The sequence below is a fragment of the Ambystoma mexicanum genome, chromosome 10 (assembly GCF_040938575.1).
Source record: "Ambystoma mexicanum isolate Mex_15411 chromosome 10, UKY_AmexF1_1, whole genome shotgun sequence".
In the NCBI taxonomy this organism is placed as follows: domain Eukaryota; kingdom Metazoa; phylum Chordata; class Amphibia; order Caudata; family Ambystomatidae; genus Ambystoma; species Ambystoma mexicanum.
This window is the reverse complement of record NC_090932.1, coordinates 1,632,901,097-1,632,918,770: the sequence shown is the minus strand read 5'-3', so window position 1 is coordinate 1,632,918,770 and position 17,674 is coordinate 1,632,901,097. Positions and strand designations below refer to the sequence as shown.

The following is a 17,674-nucleotide window of genomic DNA, read 5'->3' as shown; positions in this document are numbered from 1 at the left end:
GCCCTTTCTCTCCCATTCTGTTTGCACTAACAATAGAGCCTACGGCTGAATTTGTGCGGCAAAATCACGCGCACAGGGGACTCAGAATGACCGGAACCCCGCAAATAATTTCCCTCTACGCAGACAATACCCTATTATACATCCAAAACCCGAAAGAAAACCTGAGGACCATCATGGCAGACATAGGAGTATTCTCCAAATACTCAGGATACAAAATTAATGTTTCAAAGTCCGAACTGTTCCCACTAAACTCCAGTACCGGAGATCTGTCCGGCATAAATGGGTTTAAATGGTCCCCTGTGCACATGCACTATTTGGGAATAATGTTATCTAGGGATAAAAATACATGGGGAATTACTACAGACTCTCTCCATCAAACTACAACTGTGGTCTAAACTCCCCATCTCGATATATGGGCGGGTAGCCCTTCTCAAGATGGTGGTTCTCCCCAAATTATTGTATTATTTTTGCAACATTCCGATCTGGCCTGGTAGAGCCTTCTTCACAAAGCTTAAGACATTAACTACCTCCTTTGTGTGGGGTGGCAAAACAGCCAGACTGAAATGGTCCAAAATGGCAGAACCATTTTCGAAGGGTGTAATCTCAGCGCCTGACTTCAAATTGTATTATTTAGCATCACAGGTACACTTTGCGAGGCACTGGTTCTACCTTGATGATACAGCCGCACATATCCCCCTTGAGAAATATGCTGCCTCCCCGATTGACGTTCGATCCATCATGTTTGATCCCAAACGCAAGGACTCCTGCGAATTTGATTCCGTGAGCACTACCACGCGTGCACGGTTTAAGATATACAAGAGAATTGTATATTACCCAAGACATACCGTTATGGAATTTTCCTGGCATTGCACCCACATTTGACAAGACAATACAGAGGGCATGGGATCCAAATAAACAATTTAAGATGTTTCCAAATGGCAGGTTCTGTGAATTGGGTGATTTCATTGAGGCAGTGGGCGGGGGACACCTCAAGCGATTCCAGTTCTACCGAATGAAGACCGCATTTGCTGCCAAATGGCCCACATTCCCATCTGAACCCCCCACTCACGAGTGTATAAGTGCAATGACGGTAATGGGTAGACAAAGGAAATGAGTCTCTTTACTATATAACCTGGTCCAGACACACTCAAAATCATGTAACATCATCAAATATGCTTAGGAGTGGACTTGGGAGTAGAACTGGGTGAAACTAGCTGGTTGCGATGTTTCCAACTCACTAAGAATGTCTATGAATTCGGGTTTGAAACTAATCCAATTTAAGGTGCTCAACCAACTCCACTACACTCCTGCCAAACTAGCTAAGTTTGTGGACGGATGTACGGGCAGATGTCTCCAGTGCGACTTCCCCCGGGGCAGATGCATATCATATGTACTGGGCTTTCCCCTCCGTAGCTAAATTCTGGGGGAAGGTGGTGGAAATCCTAGAAGAAATTACCATGATCCCGGCTACACCATCGCCACTGAAGTATCTGTTTGGGGATATTAGTAAGGTGGCCGAAACCACCAGACGACTGTTTAACATTACATGTGTTGTGGCAAAGCGAAGCATTCTGAAATGCTGGAAATCCGCAGAAGCACCCAAAAGGGAGGACTTTCTGAACGACTTATCAATGATAAATGAAAGTGAGGAACAATTTGTTATAACTGTGCGGTCGACCTGTCGACCTAAGGACATATGGAGCCTCTTCCGACTTTACCTATGTAATATGCTCCCTGAAGATGATAGTACTGAATTGTCACCATCCTAATTGACTGCGACTATTGTGAAATGTGAAAATAGATATCTGTACACTGTCATCCTAACTTACGACTGCTTTGAGCTTTGTTGTTGATGTAACTCTCTTTGAAAAATAAAAGTTAAAAAAATAAATTTAAAAAAAAACCCACTTTCTTTTAAATGTGCCTCATCCTCTATGTGCTTCCTCTTGCTTCGGTTATTTTTCATTGTCGGCTACTCTCTACTGGAATTGTATCCCTCTATCTCTGTGGTCTATTCACTCTTATTCTACCTTTCATGCTGCTTTGAAAACGTTCTTACTTCAATCTTAATAGTATTTTAGTCTCATTGTAAATTCTATTTTTATTGCATTATCCTTTCCATTCAGTTTGTACTTTAAGCTGGTTTTGTACATCGCCTTGGCGTAAGGCGCTATATCAAAACCAAATACGAAAAAAATACAAAATATGAAGTCAGGCTGGAGAGGGGGATTGAGAACATAAAAAAACGGGAAAGGAGGGTGGGGACAAGATGGCGATCCGGGGCGGGGGAGACAGCCTGCAGGTTCCGTGGAACACAGGCCGAGATCAGCAGTTTCAGCCGCAAGATATATGAAATCAGTTATGGGTATTCAATTGGACAAGCAGCACCAGATGGTTTCAGGGATCTCAAATTGTACAACCTCATACCATAAAACAGAGCTCAGCTACAAAACCTTTAAATAAGCTATCAGCCCACGTCTGTGGCTGTGTACACTGGAGTTCAGCCTCCCCACAATCTAGATTTGGAAAAGAGCTAGAAAGCAACAATCAGCATCTGAGGAATAAAAAAAGGTGGTGGCAGCTCTGCACAAAAGCTCTCAATCAAGGGCAACTACATCAATGCACATTCTTGGGAGAGCATTAATTACCAAAACAGACCTCACTAAAAGGGCCAGGCCAGAGGTCCCAGTGTCTGGTGCAGAGGTCTTGGCACTCCCCACTTGCTCCGGCAATGCACGTCAGATGTGATGTCACTTTTCACTAGAATCTGGGCACCACCACCAGAAAATCATTTGACAGCCAGTTTAAGCGCAGTTGGATCTAAGACGTTGATATACAACAGATGCTTGCAGAGACCTCAATCTGCTTACTCACAAGTTCTCTGTACACAAAACTATTACAGATAAGCACTCAGTTATTATGTTCCAAGTGGTGATGCAACAAAGTCCTCAACAAATGCACTTCCACCTCTAACATGGAGAAATGGAGGGGGTCATAATATGAACATGCTTTTCCAAAAAGAAGAACCTAGCAATTCTGTTGAAGTCAAGTTCCAACAGAAACCGCGGGATGTGGCACAGTTGGATGGATACCAAGTGGACGGTAACTGACTCGGGAGATAAGAATAGAAGGGTCATGATATGTTAATGGCTGAAAGGGGGAGAGCAAGGTCTCTGTACTCAAACTATGTAATGTGCCTCAACCGAATTGTCAGAGCATCCTGAGGCATTCTTCCATGTACGATGCTACGGGCCAGATCTTATGCACCGCTAGCGAGTGACTTGTTTTCCAGTTTATTCCTTCTTGATCCCTTTGATGGTCCATCCTCAAGATCATACTTAGGACTTAATCCTCCAGTCTGGCTGACAACAGTATCCTGATCGATATTATTTCACTAACCTACATTCAAGACCAATATATTTTTCTTCCACGACCACCCTGCAGTTACGCACACATGTGGACACAATGGAGGTAAACTATTAAAAAGGATCCAGGATCAGGCGACTTACGTTTTTCCAGGAGGTTCCTTCAGCCAGAATACATCGTCACTGGTAATCCCATATTCAACAGCACCAGGAACCTATAAACAAAAGAATGAAATGAAAATTGTCTGAAACATTGAACCTCAAAGCCTTTTGTGCAATTGGTAGTGTCATACACCAGGAGCCAAAAAAAAGCCTGGTTGAGGATATAACCTTTGGTTATTTAGCCAGAATAGGACAGGACAGCACAGTGGTATTAAATTGAATGAGTATTTAGTGTATGTAGATGGTCTAAGTGGCAGAGGCAGTCCTTAAATCAGTTGCATGACCAAAGTAGAGTTTTAAAATTTAACTCAACAGTGAATACTCCACCGAACTAATTGCCTGCCAGATCTCCAGCGGGTTTTTGGATGAAACTGTACAAATATTTTGCGTGCTTGTGACTCCAAAAGTATCCTTTTCTCCCTCTGCCTCTGTCCATCTCGCCCACTGCCTTTGCAATTATTCTTCTATCAGTGCTGAGGTGCCCCATGGTTTGAAAAATAAGTAATCCCCTAAAACAGAAACTGAACCCCAATCCCTCAGAGGGCTCTCTCACAGTTACCTCTTTGAATGCATTTTTATCAACACCCCTCTAAGCCAGTAACAGTTGATGAACTATAAAACGGGCGGGAGTAACTTCTGGCCTCAAACAGAACTAAGAGAGGTCACCCACCCCAGACACGTGGGTAACTACTGCAACGAAAAAAAATTGAAGTAATAGGCCTAACTGGTGCAGTCTACCACACTTTTTTATATACAAAAAGAAAGTCCGATATTTAATTAGGTGTCACCTAACACTCTTCCCACATCAAGTGGAATCAATTATCACAAAATGTTATTAAGATTCAATACATTTCATAAAACAATCATAAAAATGATCATAGTACATAAAACATATACATTATGTTAAAACAACACAACAAAACACAAGTAGAAACACCATGGGTGAGTAATGTTACAAATGTGTGTACATATCACACTCTGATTCCTATGACTCACTACTTTTAGCCTATTTCCTGTTAGTGTATTACAAACAAGGGTTGTTTGTAATACACTACCAGGAAATAGGCTAAAAGTAGTGAGGCATAGGAATCAGAGTGTGATATGTACACAGAGCTCAGCTACAAAACCTTTAAATAAGCTATCAGCCCACGTCTGTGGCTGTGTACACTGGAGTTCAACCTCCCCACAACCTCAATCTGCTTACTCACAAGTTCTCTGTACACAAAACTATTACAGATACGCACTCAGTCATTATGTTCCAAGTGGTGATGCAACAAAGTCCTCAACAAATGCACTTCCGCCTCGAACATGGAGAAATGGAGGGGGTCATAATCTTAACATGCTTTTCCAAAAAAAAGAACCTAGCAATTCTGTTGAAGGCAAGTTCCAACAGAACTGGCGGGATGTGGCAGAGTTGGATGGATACCAAGTGGACGGTAACTGACTGCGGAGATAAGAATAGAAGGGTCATGATAAGCCTATTTCCTGTTAGTGTATTACAAACAAGGGTTGTTTGTAATACACTACCAGGAAATAGGCTAAAAGTAGTGAGGCATAGGAATCAGAGTGTGATATGTACACACATTTGCAACATTACTCACCCATGGTGTTTCTACTTGTGTTGTTTTAACATAATATATATGTTTTATGTACTATGATAATTTTTATCATTGTTTTATGAAATGTATTGAATCTTAATAACATTTTGTGATAATTGATTCCACTTGATGTGGGAAGAGTGTTAGGTGACACCTAATTAAATATCGGACTTTCTTTTTGTATATGAAAAGTATATGCGCACAGAGTAAGAAGTCTGTTGATCCCTACCTGTGACTCTGAACCGTTCTGAGAATAGAGAAGTCTACCAAACACCATTCAGAAGAAATTGGACAAAACGTCATAAGCTTCAGACTCAGAGGATCTTTCCTCGACACAAGGAAATCATGAACATGCCCAGCAGAAATCTCTGCATCCCAATAACACTGAATACACAGACAACCAATATTTCTGCTACACCACCTAAGGAGCGATACAACCAGTCTATAGCATATGGCAGTAGAAATGCTATCAGTTTCAAAAACTGCACCAGGAGAGAGATTGCGCAGAATGATAACAAGAAATACCATCAGAATTGTTCTTATAAAAGAGGGTGTTGCAACCGCATGCCAGGTTATTGCCAAAGAGTATGAGAGAGAGTGTTCTCAATCCAAGATGCTCTAAATTAACAGCAGGGTGTCACTTAAATATACAGCATAAGAGAATGATGTTGAGCCCGGCTCTCATGGCGACTGGGGAAAAGACTGTTGCAGAGGTCACCATGGTCCGGGCCGCAGTGCAAGATACGTGTGGCAGTGGAAGCTTCCCGCTGCTTGCTGCAAAATGCCTGCCTCCTCGCATTTGAACCACACCTTGCACTGCGAGTCCTTGGTGCAGGTGTGCATGAACCCTGAGATCAACACACGCCTATACACCTGTAAAAAGCATAGCAGGGACCCAAAAGAACGAGAAGACTAGGTCTAAGTCCAACATACATCAGTTGGGCACCGCGACCCTACGGCCATGAAAGCATTTATAGTTGCTCAGTAACGCTGCTGCTAATGCTCAAACACTCTATTCACCACATTGACATACTAGCACACTCAGCCGTAAGCACAGCCGGACCAACATGTTAATTAGAAGTGCCTTCATTGGCAGCAGAAGTGTTCCCTTGCTCATATACCTTTGGCCTTGGATAAATCATTAAGAACCAGGAAACCTGTGTGATATGTTATTAATCACTTTGGGGGTCCTATTATTTACTCCATGTTCGAGTAAATAGTGATGGGAACAAATAAGACCTTAGGATTTGATAAACCATCACCACAGCACATGCGAAAGCCTGCACAATAACATGGAGAAGGAAAGATCAAGGTGTTACAGGTATGAGGCGTATCAGTCCCAGCTGCCCGGCGAGCTATCAGTCTCAATGCAATCTTTGCCCCCTTTGAAAAAAACTGGAAAACATTCTAGCCACGAAAAATGGATATCCAAGACTTTGCTTGTAAACGTAAACAAGATACAGCTTCATTATGCAGAGATGTATTCTTAAAGCTAGAGAATCTGCCTATAATTGTCCAACCGCTGGAGTGCAGGATGGCAGAAACCAACGCAAACAAGCACAATGTATGAACCACCATGTAGAACTTGACAACAAGGCCCTTGATTTGGAAACACGACTAATTGAACTGGATGAAAGGCAGTACGAGGCTGACAACTAATCAAGAAGAAATAATACCAGGCTTCAGGAAATCCCCTTTCTGTTACATCTGAACTACTGGAAACATAAGAACCTATTCTTCAGGAACTTGAACAGCCTCTGATCCAATTATATGTATACTGACCAGAGCGGATTTCTTCAAGATAAAGGAGCAGAGCAAATCCTTGGTGAACCCAAGAAACAAAACCCAATTTCATTCAGAGACTCGAACATTCTTTTGTTTGGAGACGTATCTGCTCTGCCACATTGCTGTGCAGCTGAGGCGAATCAAGGAGTAACTTCAAAAAAGAAACATTCCATATCGTTCAAAACTCACAAATTAACGTCCAACGGCCGTTGTAGTCAGCCTCTTGGGTGGGGACAAGAATGAGCAAGGGGGTAGGGGGCCAGAGCAGAAACATCGGTACCATCATACACTTCCAGGTGGCTCAGAGCAGCAATGCCAGTCAAAGGAGACTGGAGCAACGAAAAACAGACTGAAAGACTGGCAAGCTGTTACACATGGCCAAGGTGATGGTGGAATGGCCTTAACAATAAGCAGCTGCCACCTCAGTCCCTCTATGCCCCCAACATAAACCAAAGCATTTCATCTGCTCACACTTTCCCTAAACATAGCTTCTTAATTAGAGGACAACTAATCTTCAGAAATAACTGCTGTTGTGGATGGATCCGTAGACAGGTCCAACTTATCTGCATTTGATTCAAAGCAAAGCTCAAGATCTTTAAATTCAGCAAATTTAAAATGTACTCCCTTGCCACAGTATGGAGACAGCAAACCTGTTTGGAGAGGGACTACACTTTGTATTCCCCCGACGCATAATAGGTATTTTAGAATAGACATGCTCTTGGTATCTCCAATAATTTCTTACTCTGCCTCACCAACAACAATCCGTCCTATTACAATTTCGGACCACTCCCCGACATGCCTACATCACCAGTTACAGGGTCAAACTCTGAAAGCAGAGTTCAGATGGAAACAAGATGACATTTTGGAAAAGCCCAGTTTTGCAGAGGGTCATCTGGAGTGCAATACAAGATTACTTTGTTAACACTAGTAATGGAGGAGTGGAATGCATATAAGGCAGTGTTCCTGGGGTAAAGGGGAAATGATAGATATATCATTGGCCCTTAAAAAGTCAAAGCAAAAGCAAGTCCAAGCATTAGCCGCATTTAGAGAAAACGGAAGCTACAAGGCTCCCATAACATTTTATGCCAAATCACTGCTGTAAGGGGCCAACTTCATCTCCTCCAATCAAGTCAGGCTGAGAGGTAGACACAGACGAGCCAGAAGATTTACTTTATTAAGAGTAACAAGGCTGACAGGTCACTCGCTTGCAAGCTAAATAAATCTGGAATCTTCACATAGCAAATGGAAGTGTTAAGGGTGACATCCAGGGTAAAAAAACCTGGAAAAGCTGTAATCCGTCGTCATGTTTCTAACTTGTACCTCCCTCATTATTTGATAAATGTGATTTCTTCAAAGTTATGGATACAAACTTAAGGTATCACAACATATTAATGGCGGTATTTAATTTAAAAATAGTGAGCGAAATTGCAAATGAACTCGGAAATATAACAGTGCATCAGAAAGGCCATAGAATAGCAAGAAAGATTTGCAGTAAGAGTTTTAATAATTATGTGCGACAAACCTTTCAGGGATCAACATTAGAATCGAAAATTGATTCGATCACTTCCATTTGGTATCCCTACAAAATATCCCCACCCAAAATATCGCCGTACATATGGCCGTTTGTCTCGCCATAGGCGATATTTTTGGGGGGGATAATTTGTGGGAGGGGGGTTGCGGGTGTCCCCCCCGCACATTTTAAAATAGTGTGGGGTTTGCAGGGGTGTCCCCCTGCGGGATCCATGGGTCAATATCACTGCAAAAATATGGCGATATTTTTGTATCGCGATATTTTTGCAGGGATTTTAACACATGGAATCCTCCATTTCGTGCGTTTTATTGTGGACAACGGTAATCCCCATAGACTACTAAAGGACCAAACCAAATTAGACACTGGTTTGATCTGGTAGTGCAATCCAGGAAAAGTGTCTTAAGACGTGATCTAAGGCAATTAGCCAAGTTTAAACATGTTGAAAGGGAGTACAACCTGAGACCTCGGCAGCTAAAACAATAATACAAATACTGGTAAACAGCCAATAGGCACGATTTACTGCAGAATGAGGGTGAATATATACTGTGTACTATAGTTTTTTTTTTTTTTTAAATGCACGTAATTTCTGGAACTTAATTAGTCAACTTTTACTCAAGATGATTTGCAGTGTAATTCCGTTCCAGAATGGGGGTGGGAGACACATTTTCCGAATCTATTTAGGCACTCAATGTGCAAAATTTCAGTACAAAAGCCGGAAGTTGATTGGAACTTAACGTTCAATATAAAAGATATTGAGGTCCTTATAAAGTAATCTTCAAATTCTAGAGCTCCAGGCCCAAATGGTTTAGTAATTACATTTTGAAAAGTGATATCTCCCTTTAGGCAAGTATTTTATTTATATTGTTTAAAAATATAGTTGCCACTAAATCCACGCCTCTTTCTTCAAAATTAGCAACTATCATTCAGATTTAAAAGGCGATGCGAGAACCCTGCGACCTATCGCCCAATAGCTCTCTCGAACACAGAAAGCTAAATGTTTGCCTCCTTTGTTCTAAGAAACCTTGAATATTGGGCTATTTCAGTGGGAAAATTAAAAAAACTTCAAACTGGGTTTAGAAAAGGAAAGGGAACATCTTTAGCTGGATTCATTATGAGCTTCTTTCAAGAAAAAGTTTGGTGTAAGGAGGCATTCCCCATATACGTAGCATTGGCAGATTTTTCCCCAAACGTTCGACACAGTAAAACCAGCTTTGCTGTGGACAAAACTGAAGGAGTGGAAGTTGACAAATTCACTATTGGCTATTTTAAAACATCTGCATGAACTCGCGTCCCTACAGGTAAGATTGAACAGACGGGGTGGCCTGATAAATGTATCTGGAACACAAAGGACTGTGACAGGGTTGTGTCCTTGCCCCCTGCCTGTTCAAACATTATCTATCTGACAAGGGGGACTGTCTACCTGAGTCTGTTTTTGCTCCATCAAGAACTGATAATTTGACTGTTTTCTGGTGGACATATGCAGATGTTGTTCTTATAGATCATCTCATTGATGCCATCACCAATTATGCCTTCATTAACGAAATGACAATTAATGAGCGACAAAACTAATGTTAATGCATTGCTGGGCTCAATCGTTAACATTTTTGGCTCTCATTTGCGAATGAACCTAGCAAAATGGGCTTGATGGCAGGCATCCTTGATGTACATCAAACTGGCTTCTCAAAGGGGGTGGGTGTTGATGTCAATCTCCTGATACTCACAACCTTAAAACTAGAAGCACAGAAAGCTAGAACTAAAATCTATCTAGCTTTTATCGACATGAAGCAGGCCTTTGATGGTGTTAATCGTGGCTTGCTTTGGGCTAAATGAAAAAAATGGAACTGTCTAACGAACATTCTTGACCCAATAATGGCTCTTCACTCGAATACCTCGATTCGTGTTCGACTTAATAAAAACGGAGAACTGACAGACTCTATTCCAACAGCAAGGGGAGTTAAGCAGGAGTGTCCCCTTGCGGTCGATCTGTTTAAATTGTTCTTGGCAGACTTGCCCGATTACCTTGACCTGGTACACTGTTTTCCTCCCAAAATAAATCAGGTCCCAGTAAGGTGCATAGTTTATGCAGACAATCTGGTCTTGATGGACAGAAACCAAATTGGCCAACGTCACTTGGCTGTTTATATGCCTGTCTATCCACTAATGAACTCACAATACATGTAGAAAAAACTAAAATTGTATCTATTGGAGATGTCACCAACAAAACAGACAAAGCCTTTTGGTGGGCTGTTGGAGGCCAGTTGTTGGCTTCAGTTGAATCTATAAAATACTTGGGAGTTCAGTTTAATAACTCTATTTGTGAACATCAGTGGGTGAAGGACTTGAAATTGAAGATCACAAGGCTTGCATTTCAAGCCGCAAAAATGAATAAAAGTTATGGTAAATTTTCCTTAACACCAGTTCTGATGTTCTACCTTCAAAAAGTAGTTCCTATTGAAGGGGCCCCTGAGGGACCCTCGGATGTGGAAACAAGGCACAGTCACCACAAACGCATAGATACGCCAGACACAAGCTTCCGTTCCCAAAATCTAGGGTTTATAGCAATACAAAGAAGTCCCAGTTGGCCAAGTGGTCCCACGCCCCGGGACGTGTGTCTAACAGACCTCGGGGGACGCAAGAGAGTGCGAGACGAACATCAGTTACATATATACAAACGGAGCATCTTACAATCAGTAATGACACATTTGATGCCGCCCCCAATTCTTTTCCCTTTGAATTAGAGGCGATGATTGACCAGTGTGACAAATATGACACCTTAGGCCACCATATTTAATAACAGTTTGCAATCTCCAGTTTTACAGACACCATTCTTTGTTTGCGAGAACACAGCGTTTGTTTTTCATGGGCAAGCTGCGCGTAGGAGACTGGCACATACCAGGCCTCACTATCTCTAAGTTTTGATTCTCGCTCTAGAAGTCAGCCCGCTCTCAAGGGCCTCACTTGGCTCAGAAAGGGGGGCCGTAAAGAAGATCATAATTCAACTCTTTAAATGTTAGTTTCGTACATTGCTATTCTTTCAGGAGACTTGCTGACATTCGTGTACTGATTAAATGCCTTGATCCCTGTCTTCAAGGATACGTGAGGGAGGGAATCGGGCATGTCTGTCTGGCTGGCTCTCCAGTGTAATGTTTCAACATGTTTCTTAGCCTTGGACCATTGAAGCGAAATAATATCTACAGCAAAGTAGTTTTGCATGAGGCAAAGTGGCAACGTTAGAGAGAGCAGAGAGAGAAAACAAAATGGCGATTCTGGTCATCTTAAAATGGCTTCACTCTAGTTCAACTAATAGCTACGTGATAACTAATGACTAATGAATATATATTCTTACACTGTAAATGAGGCGGTTGGTCTTCAGCCAACCAATTATCCTTCACTTCCGGACCGTCAAAGGTTTTTCTGGTTTTTCTGCACTGACAAACCCTCCTCTTGGCCGTAAGCCAAACGTCTCATCCATACATTGCATCCTCCTCCGACCAAGTATTTGGATTAGATTCGGAATCTGATTCAAATTCGGACTCATGTACACTTATCTCCTCGTTATTATTATCAATATCAATTGCCATGAATTCTTTAATGGTTTCAGATTCGTTACTATGGCGAGTGCTTGGTTTAGTAATGTTTTTTCGTTTCATCATTTGTACACACTCTTCGCTGCAACACTTCCCAGAACCATGAGCTTATGTTCAATTCCCAACCGCCTTCAGGGGGATGAAGATCAGAACTTAACGCATGCAATTTTCTTATCGCCTGAAATGTCGTGGGGGAGGAGTCACTTACAAATACGCAGCACGCTGATCCCACGATTTTGCAAACATCGCCGCGATCAACTAAGATTATATCAAGGGCCATTCTATTTTGTAGTGTGATTAATCTAATTCCTTTTTCTTCAAGACTCATATTATATAATATATCAGTGGTTCCATTTATTGTTTCTTCTAATATCCTAGACAGTCGTCTTACGTTATAAGTCCCAAAGTCGCCTGGTCCCAAAATGGTATGAATGATTTTGCTATGTCCTCTACAATCAACCCGTCTTCAATATTACGGCGAGGTCGTGACCTGGTCAATTTGGTTATGTCTGGTGTTTTTAAAAGAAACACCCCAGGGAACAGAAATCCCAAATAACACGTACCTCCCACAGTTCCTAGGTAACCAAGGATATGCTTTTTCTCCACATATGAAATACACAGGATCTCCCACATATATTGGTTCCACTTCTTTATCAAGGAATGCTATATTCCTGCATCTGGTAAATGTTCCTACCTGGAAAGAACCCTTTTTCTTTAAACAGAATGAGGGTTATAATTCACTTTATATGAAGGGGGTTCCGCATCCATAGGAGACTGGCACATACCAGGCCTCACTATCTTTAAGTTTTGATTCTCGCTCTAGAAGTCAGCCCGCTCTCGGGGGCCTCACTGGGCTCAGAAAGGGGGGCCGTAAAGAAGATCATAATTCAACTCTTTAAATGTTAGTTTCGTACATTGCTATTCTTTCAGGAGACTCGCTGGCATTCGTGTACTGATTAAATGCCTTGCTCCCTGTCTTCAAGGATACGTGAGGGAGGGAATCAGGCATTTATGTCTGGCTCTCCAGTGTAATGTTTCAACATGTTTCTTAGCCTTGGACCATTGAAGCGAAATAATATCTACAGCAAAGCAGTTTTACATGAGGCAAAGTGGAAACGTTAGAGAGAGCAGAGAGAGAAAACAAAATGGCGATTCTGGTCATCTTAAAATGGCTTCACTCTAGTTGAACTAATAGCTACGTGATAACTAATGCCTAATGAATATATATTCTTACACTGTAAATGAGGCGTTTGGTCTTTGGCCAACCAATTATCATTCATTTCCGGACCCTCAAGGGGTGTTTGGTTTTTCTGGACTGACACTATAATAACTTTTGATGCTGAAGCCAGTTGGAACATCAATGAGCAAACCTGGAACACTCTTGAAGGGTGATTTTGGCGGCATGTTCTTAAACGTCCACAATGTGTCTCAATGATAACTGTACGTCATGAATTGTCATTGAACTGATTGTACAGCCATGTGATCGGGAAATCAATCTCGCTGATGCGAAAGATGACTGTCGAAAAGCTGATGCCGACTTATCAAATATTCATAAAAAATCATGACGACAAAAGTATTAACTCACTAGATCAATGGCGACGAAGAGTGCAAGCGTGGGTAGATGCTGTGAAAATTAGTAAATAGGATCTTTTAAGTCGACAACAAGATGCAAAAAAAATGTGATTCTTGGGCATGGATTGTCAACATAGAGAAATGTGAGAAATTGTTCTCAAGCCACTGGCTAGGCAAGGAACAAAAAAAGTTAAATAACCAATCGAATTATTTGCTGTGTTGTCCCTCCCGTTATTACCATGACCAATTCCTGAGATTTCAAACTAATACCCTGCAATCTAAGGACATTTTATGCCAAAGAAAGGACAAATTGGTTAAAGATAATTTATGCTGTTTTTGTCTTGTCTCAGTTGAATCGCTAAAAGATCTAGTCATTGAATGTCAGAAAATGTGTAATCTACGCTCCACTCATCTTGGTCAATTTGCTCCTCTGGATGAAGATATGGTGGATTGGTGGAGAATGATTTCATCTGGCAATAATGTTAAACACGTTTGTGCAATAGTGAACTATCTGGATGCACTCTTGAAATTTCCACCTTGAGTAGTGCTTAAATTGTTGACACTATGATGTACTACAAAGGTTGGTGATATTTATTTTATTTTGCCTTGTCTGTGTGGAAGTATCATCTTAAAAGATATGTGATTTTCTTTTTTCACTTTTTTTCTTTTCTTTTGATCTATGTATGTGAGATAGTTGAAGGAACATCCAATCTAACTGTTGAATTTGAAACAAACGTTTTTACTTTGTTAAAACCGTAGTTTAAAAAAATATACATATATATATTTATGTAATGTGACAAATCACTGATTCTATAGAGAGATGCTTCCTTACATGGCCAGGGAAAGGCAGAAGGCACCCGACAGACACTGGAGGTGGCTATGTGCGGGAGGACCACGTAGGGGGAAGACCAACTCCAGAGAGATAGGAAAACACTGAAACAAAACAACATTGCAGCCATAAGTCCACATAACACCCATGTACCTTTACAACATACCTGTATGGCCTATTGTGACATAGATACTAATCTACCATGTTTTCCCAACCAATCACCCATTTTACCCCCCAAAATCCCCAATTTTAGTACTGATACGAGGAAGAGGGACGGAGCAATGAAGGGGACAAGAAGCGGTAAACAAAAGCAGCGTTCTAGTAATTGGAAAATATGGACCAATGCCAGGAAGTTTTAAACTGCCAGAGCTGACAGTGATATGAGAGAGAGAGGCAGAGTCAGAATCTGTTTGCAACTTGTTCTGACGCCAGTCAGGAAGCCAGAGACAAGCCGATTGTAAGAAGCAGCAAAAAGGCTGACACGAATGGAGTGCGGGGAGACCGAACCGAAATAAGTTTACTGCTCGATGACCTGGAGGCGCCCGGAGCGAAGGAAAGCAACGCGGCAGCTGACCGGCTGACGAGACGCCTAGTCAGCAGACAAGGAGAGAAGCAGAAGAAGAGACGCGAGAACCGCCAAAGTCACCCGGTAAGCCCAGGGAGACTGAATGGGTTACCGGGGTGCAGGAAGACAAATGCTGCGTCGCGGTGATAACGCGGAAGAGCTCAAATGAACACAGTAAATAAACTGACAGGGATGAGAACATTGTTAAGAAAGGGGCGATGGCCCAGTATTTCAAAGAATGGATTTATACATTTGCAAACAGTGTTAAAGGTGGGTTGGAGACCCAATGCTTGAGAGGAAGTTTTGATACACACGTGACTAGTGTTGACAGAGGGTCTGAGACCGAACACTTGAAAAGAGGAATTAAAACAGAAACACACTTTGCCAAAAGAGGGTTACGAACCCAATATTGGAAAAATCATTGTCACGTTAATGAGAGAAATAGTAAAAGTTTGTTTATTACATTTATAAAGCGCACCAGACCCAGGAGTAGCAGGGCGCAGCAAGGATATGCGAAGCTTACAAAGTTACATAATGTACAGACAATATACAAATATTCACATTACACAAGAAGATAATACAACATACAATATACAAATCAAGTAGAAAGGAAAAGCCCATGCAGGTTAGTGAACCAGGCAGACAGTGAGTCCGGCACTCTCACTCAAGAGAGGAAGAGAAAAGGAAGTAAAGTGATAACCTGGCAGGAGAATCCAGGCGTGAGCTGAGAAGTGAACCTAACATTGTGAATACACAAGGGAGGATTCATACCCCTTTAGCAAAGTGTGGGGTAACACCCAGCGATCAGACCAAGAAAATACAACCCACTATGGAAAAAGGTTAGGTGCACCCTTTTTCAAGAACGACAAGACCTGTATTTTGTATACAAAAGAAAAAGGCAACGGGGTATTACAAACCAACTGCCACAGAGCTCTCTGCCGTCTCTCATACAGAATTCAGGTTATAAACATAAAAAATGCCACTCATGACGCACTCGATATACAGTGTTAATCCCCCACCCTCATTGGCTGCTGCCTATATACATACTAATAGATACATATAATGCAGTGTTAATCCCTCACCCTCACTGGCTGCTGCCTGTACACATACTAACGATACATATAGCCCATTGTTCAATTGGTTCGGCCACATTCTCGCTCATCCTGACCATGTGGCATGCACCTGGTTATCAACGTGAACTCAGTGGGGAACTTCGAGGGCAGTCTGGTCGGTCCTTGAGAACAAAGCACCCCTTTTATCAACCTAGAAACGTTGTCGCCGTCATCATGCCCTCCCCCACTACATGGGGCATCATTCTTAGCACTCCTTGGCACAAATCCTAGATCCTGTTGTTCCCCTTTATCAGTTCCCCTCCCCGAGACTAAACCTAGTGTCCCACTAATCAATCTAGCTCCCAAAGGATTTAAGGCCCATTTCCCTGCACATCTGATAGTGCAAATAGAGTCACCATCATTCTGGGGGGCGCAAGTGTCTTAAATATTGGTTCGTGTTTTGGCTTTCTGAGACCTCTGCCTTTGCTCCCAGAAATATGACCTTGGTATTGGGCCACAGCCCTTCGCTTCTTCAGCTGCACACATTCCTAAGTAATTGGTTCAAAGGCCTAACTGCTGTGTGGGCATATGCATGTTCTTTGCCGCGCCTGGGAATCGAGATGCAATGGTGATGCGAGGGATAAGGCCTTGTTCTGTGTTTCTTTGAAAACACAGCCTGCGAGGATTCAGGCCTACTCGTAAACGTGGTGTTAGTTTGTGTTATGACTATTGTGTATATATGCATTCTACATAGGTCAATTGCAACACTACTGGTTAACTCGCACTTTGTGATTTCCCACTCCTGCCAATTCTCAACCCATAACACACCCCTCACCCCTACACCACCCTGTGCTCATTTCCATAGTTTAATATATTTTTCGCAATCTAAATCATCAAGCAGGGGTAGTGATCGGGACATGGATCCCAACAAAAGTCACAAATACCCTGGCAGGAGAGCATGCAAGGGGTTGAACGAGGACCTAGTATTGTAAAGACCTGTGCGCTTAAGGGAAACACACTCAAGGGAAAAGTTATGCTTCTTGAGTGAAGTTGAATTGTGCAAGTAAATGTAACAAGTGGAGGAATTCAAAAGCAAAGACACACTCCCCTGGTGTGAAGTGGAAAGATATAAAAGTATTGAACATAGAACACAGAAGAGGTTAAGGGAAGGAAGCATTTTCCTCAAAATTGTGGCAGTATATGAACTGAAGGACCTTAAGGAAGAAGCTGTTCTCCTTGAAACTGTGGAGTGAAATATTTGGAGAAGAGCGAAATGTAGGGGAGGAACTCCCACCATTTTGGAGAAGCAGTGGGATATTATTGACTTTTTCCTTTCATTTCATTTATTGAATTTATAAAGTGTTTTTCACCAAAAGCGCTATTACAAAATATTAGAAAAGGGTACATGATAAATAAACTAAAAACAGAAGGCGGGGGAGAGAAACAAAATGTAAATAAGTAGAAAGAAGGCAGAGAAGATGAGCTTTCAGGTCAGAATGATCGGTACGAAGAGATGAACAAGTTATTTACCAACTGGTAACGTTCTTTCAACAGGATTGTTAAAACAAAGAAATAATATGAGGCTGGGTAGCCCAAAAAGGAAATGCACCAAACGCAGGTTACAAAGG

General features: G+C 41.9%; 1 protein-coding gene across 1 annotated transcript in view; it reads right to left on the bottom strand.

The window, feature by feature from the left end:
- TXNRD2 (thioredoxin reductase 2) overlaps window positions 1-17,674 on the bottom strand; it is a 1,379,521-nt gene that overhangs the window by 1,122,496 nt on the left and 239,351 nt on the right. The window contains exon 8 of the mRNA XM_069620040.1: window positions 3,510-3,580. Coding sequence (XP_069476141.1) covers window positions 3,510-3,580 — 71 coding nt within the window. The remainder of the gene's footprint in view (window positions 1-3,509; window positions 3,581-17,674) is intronic.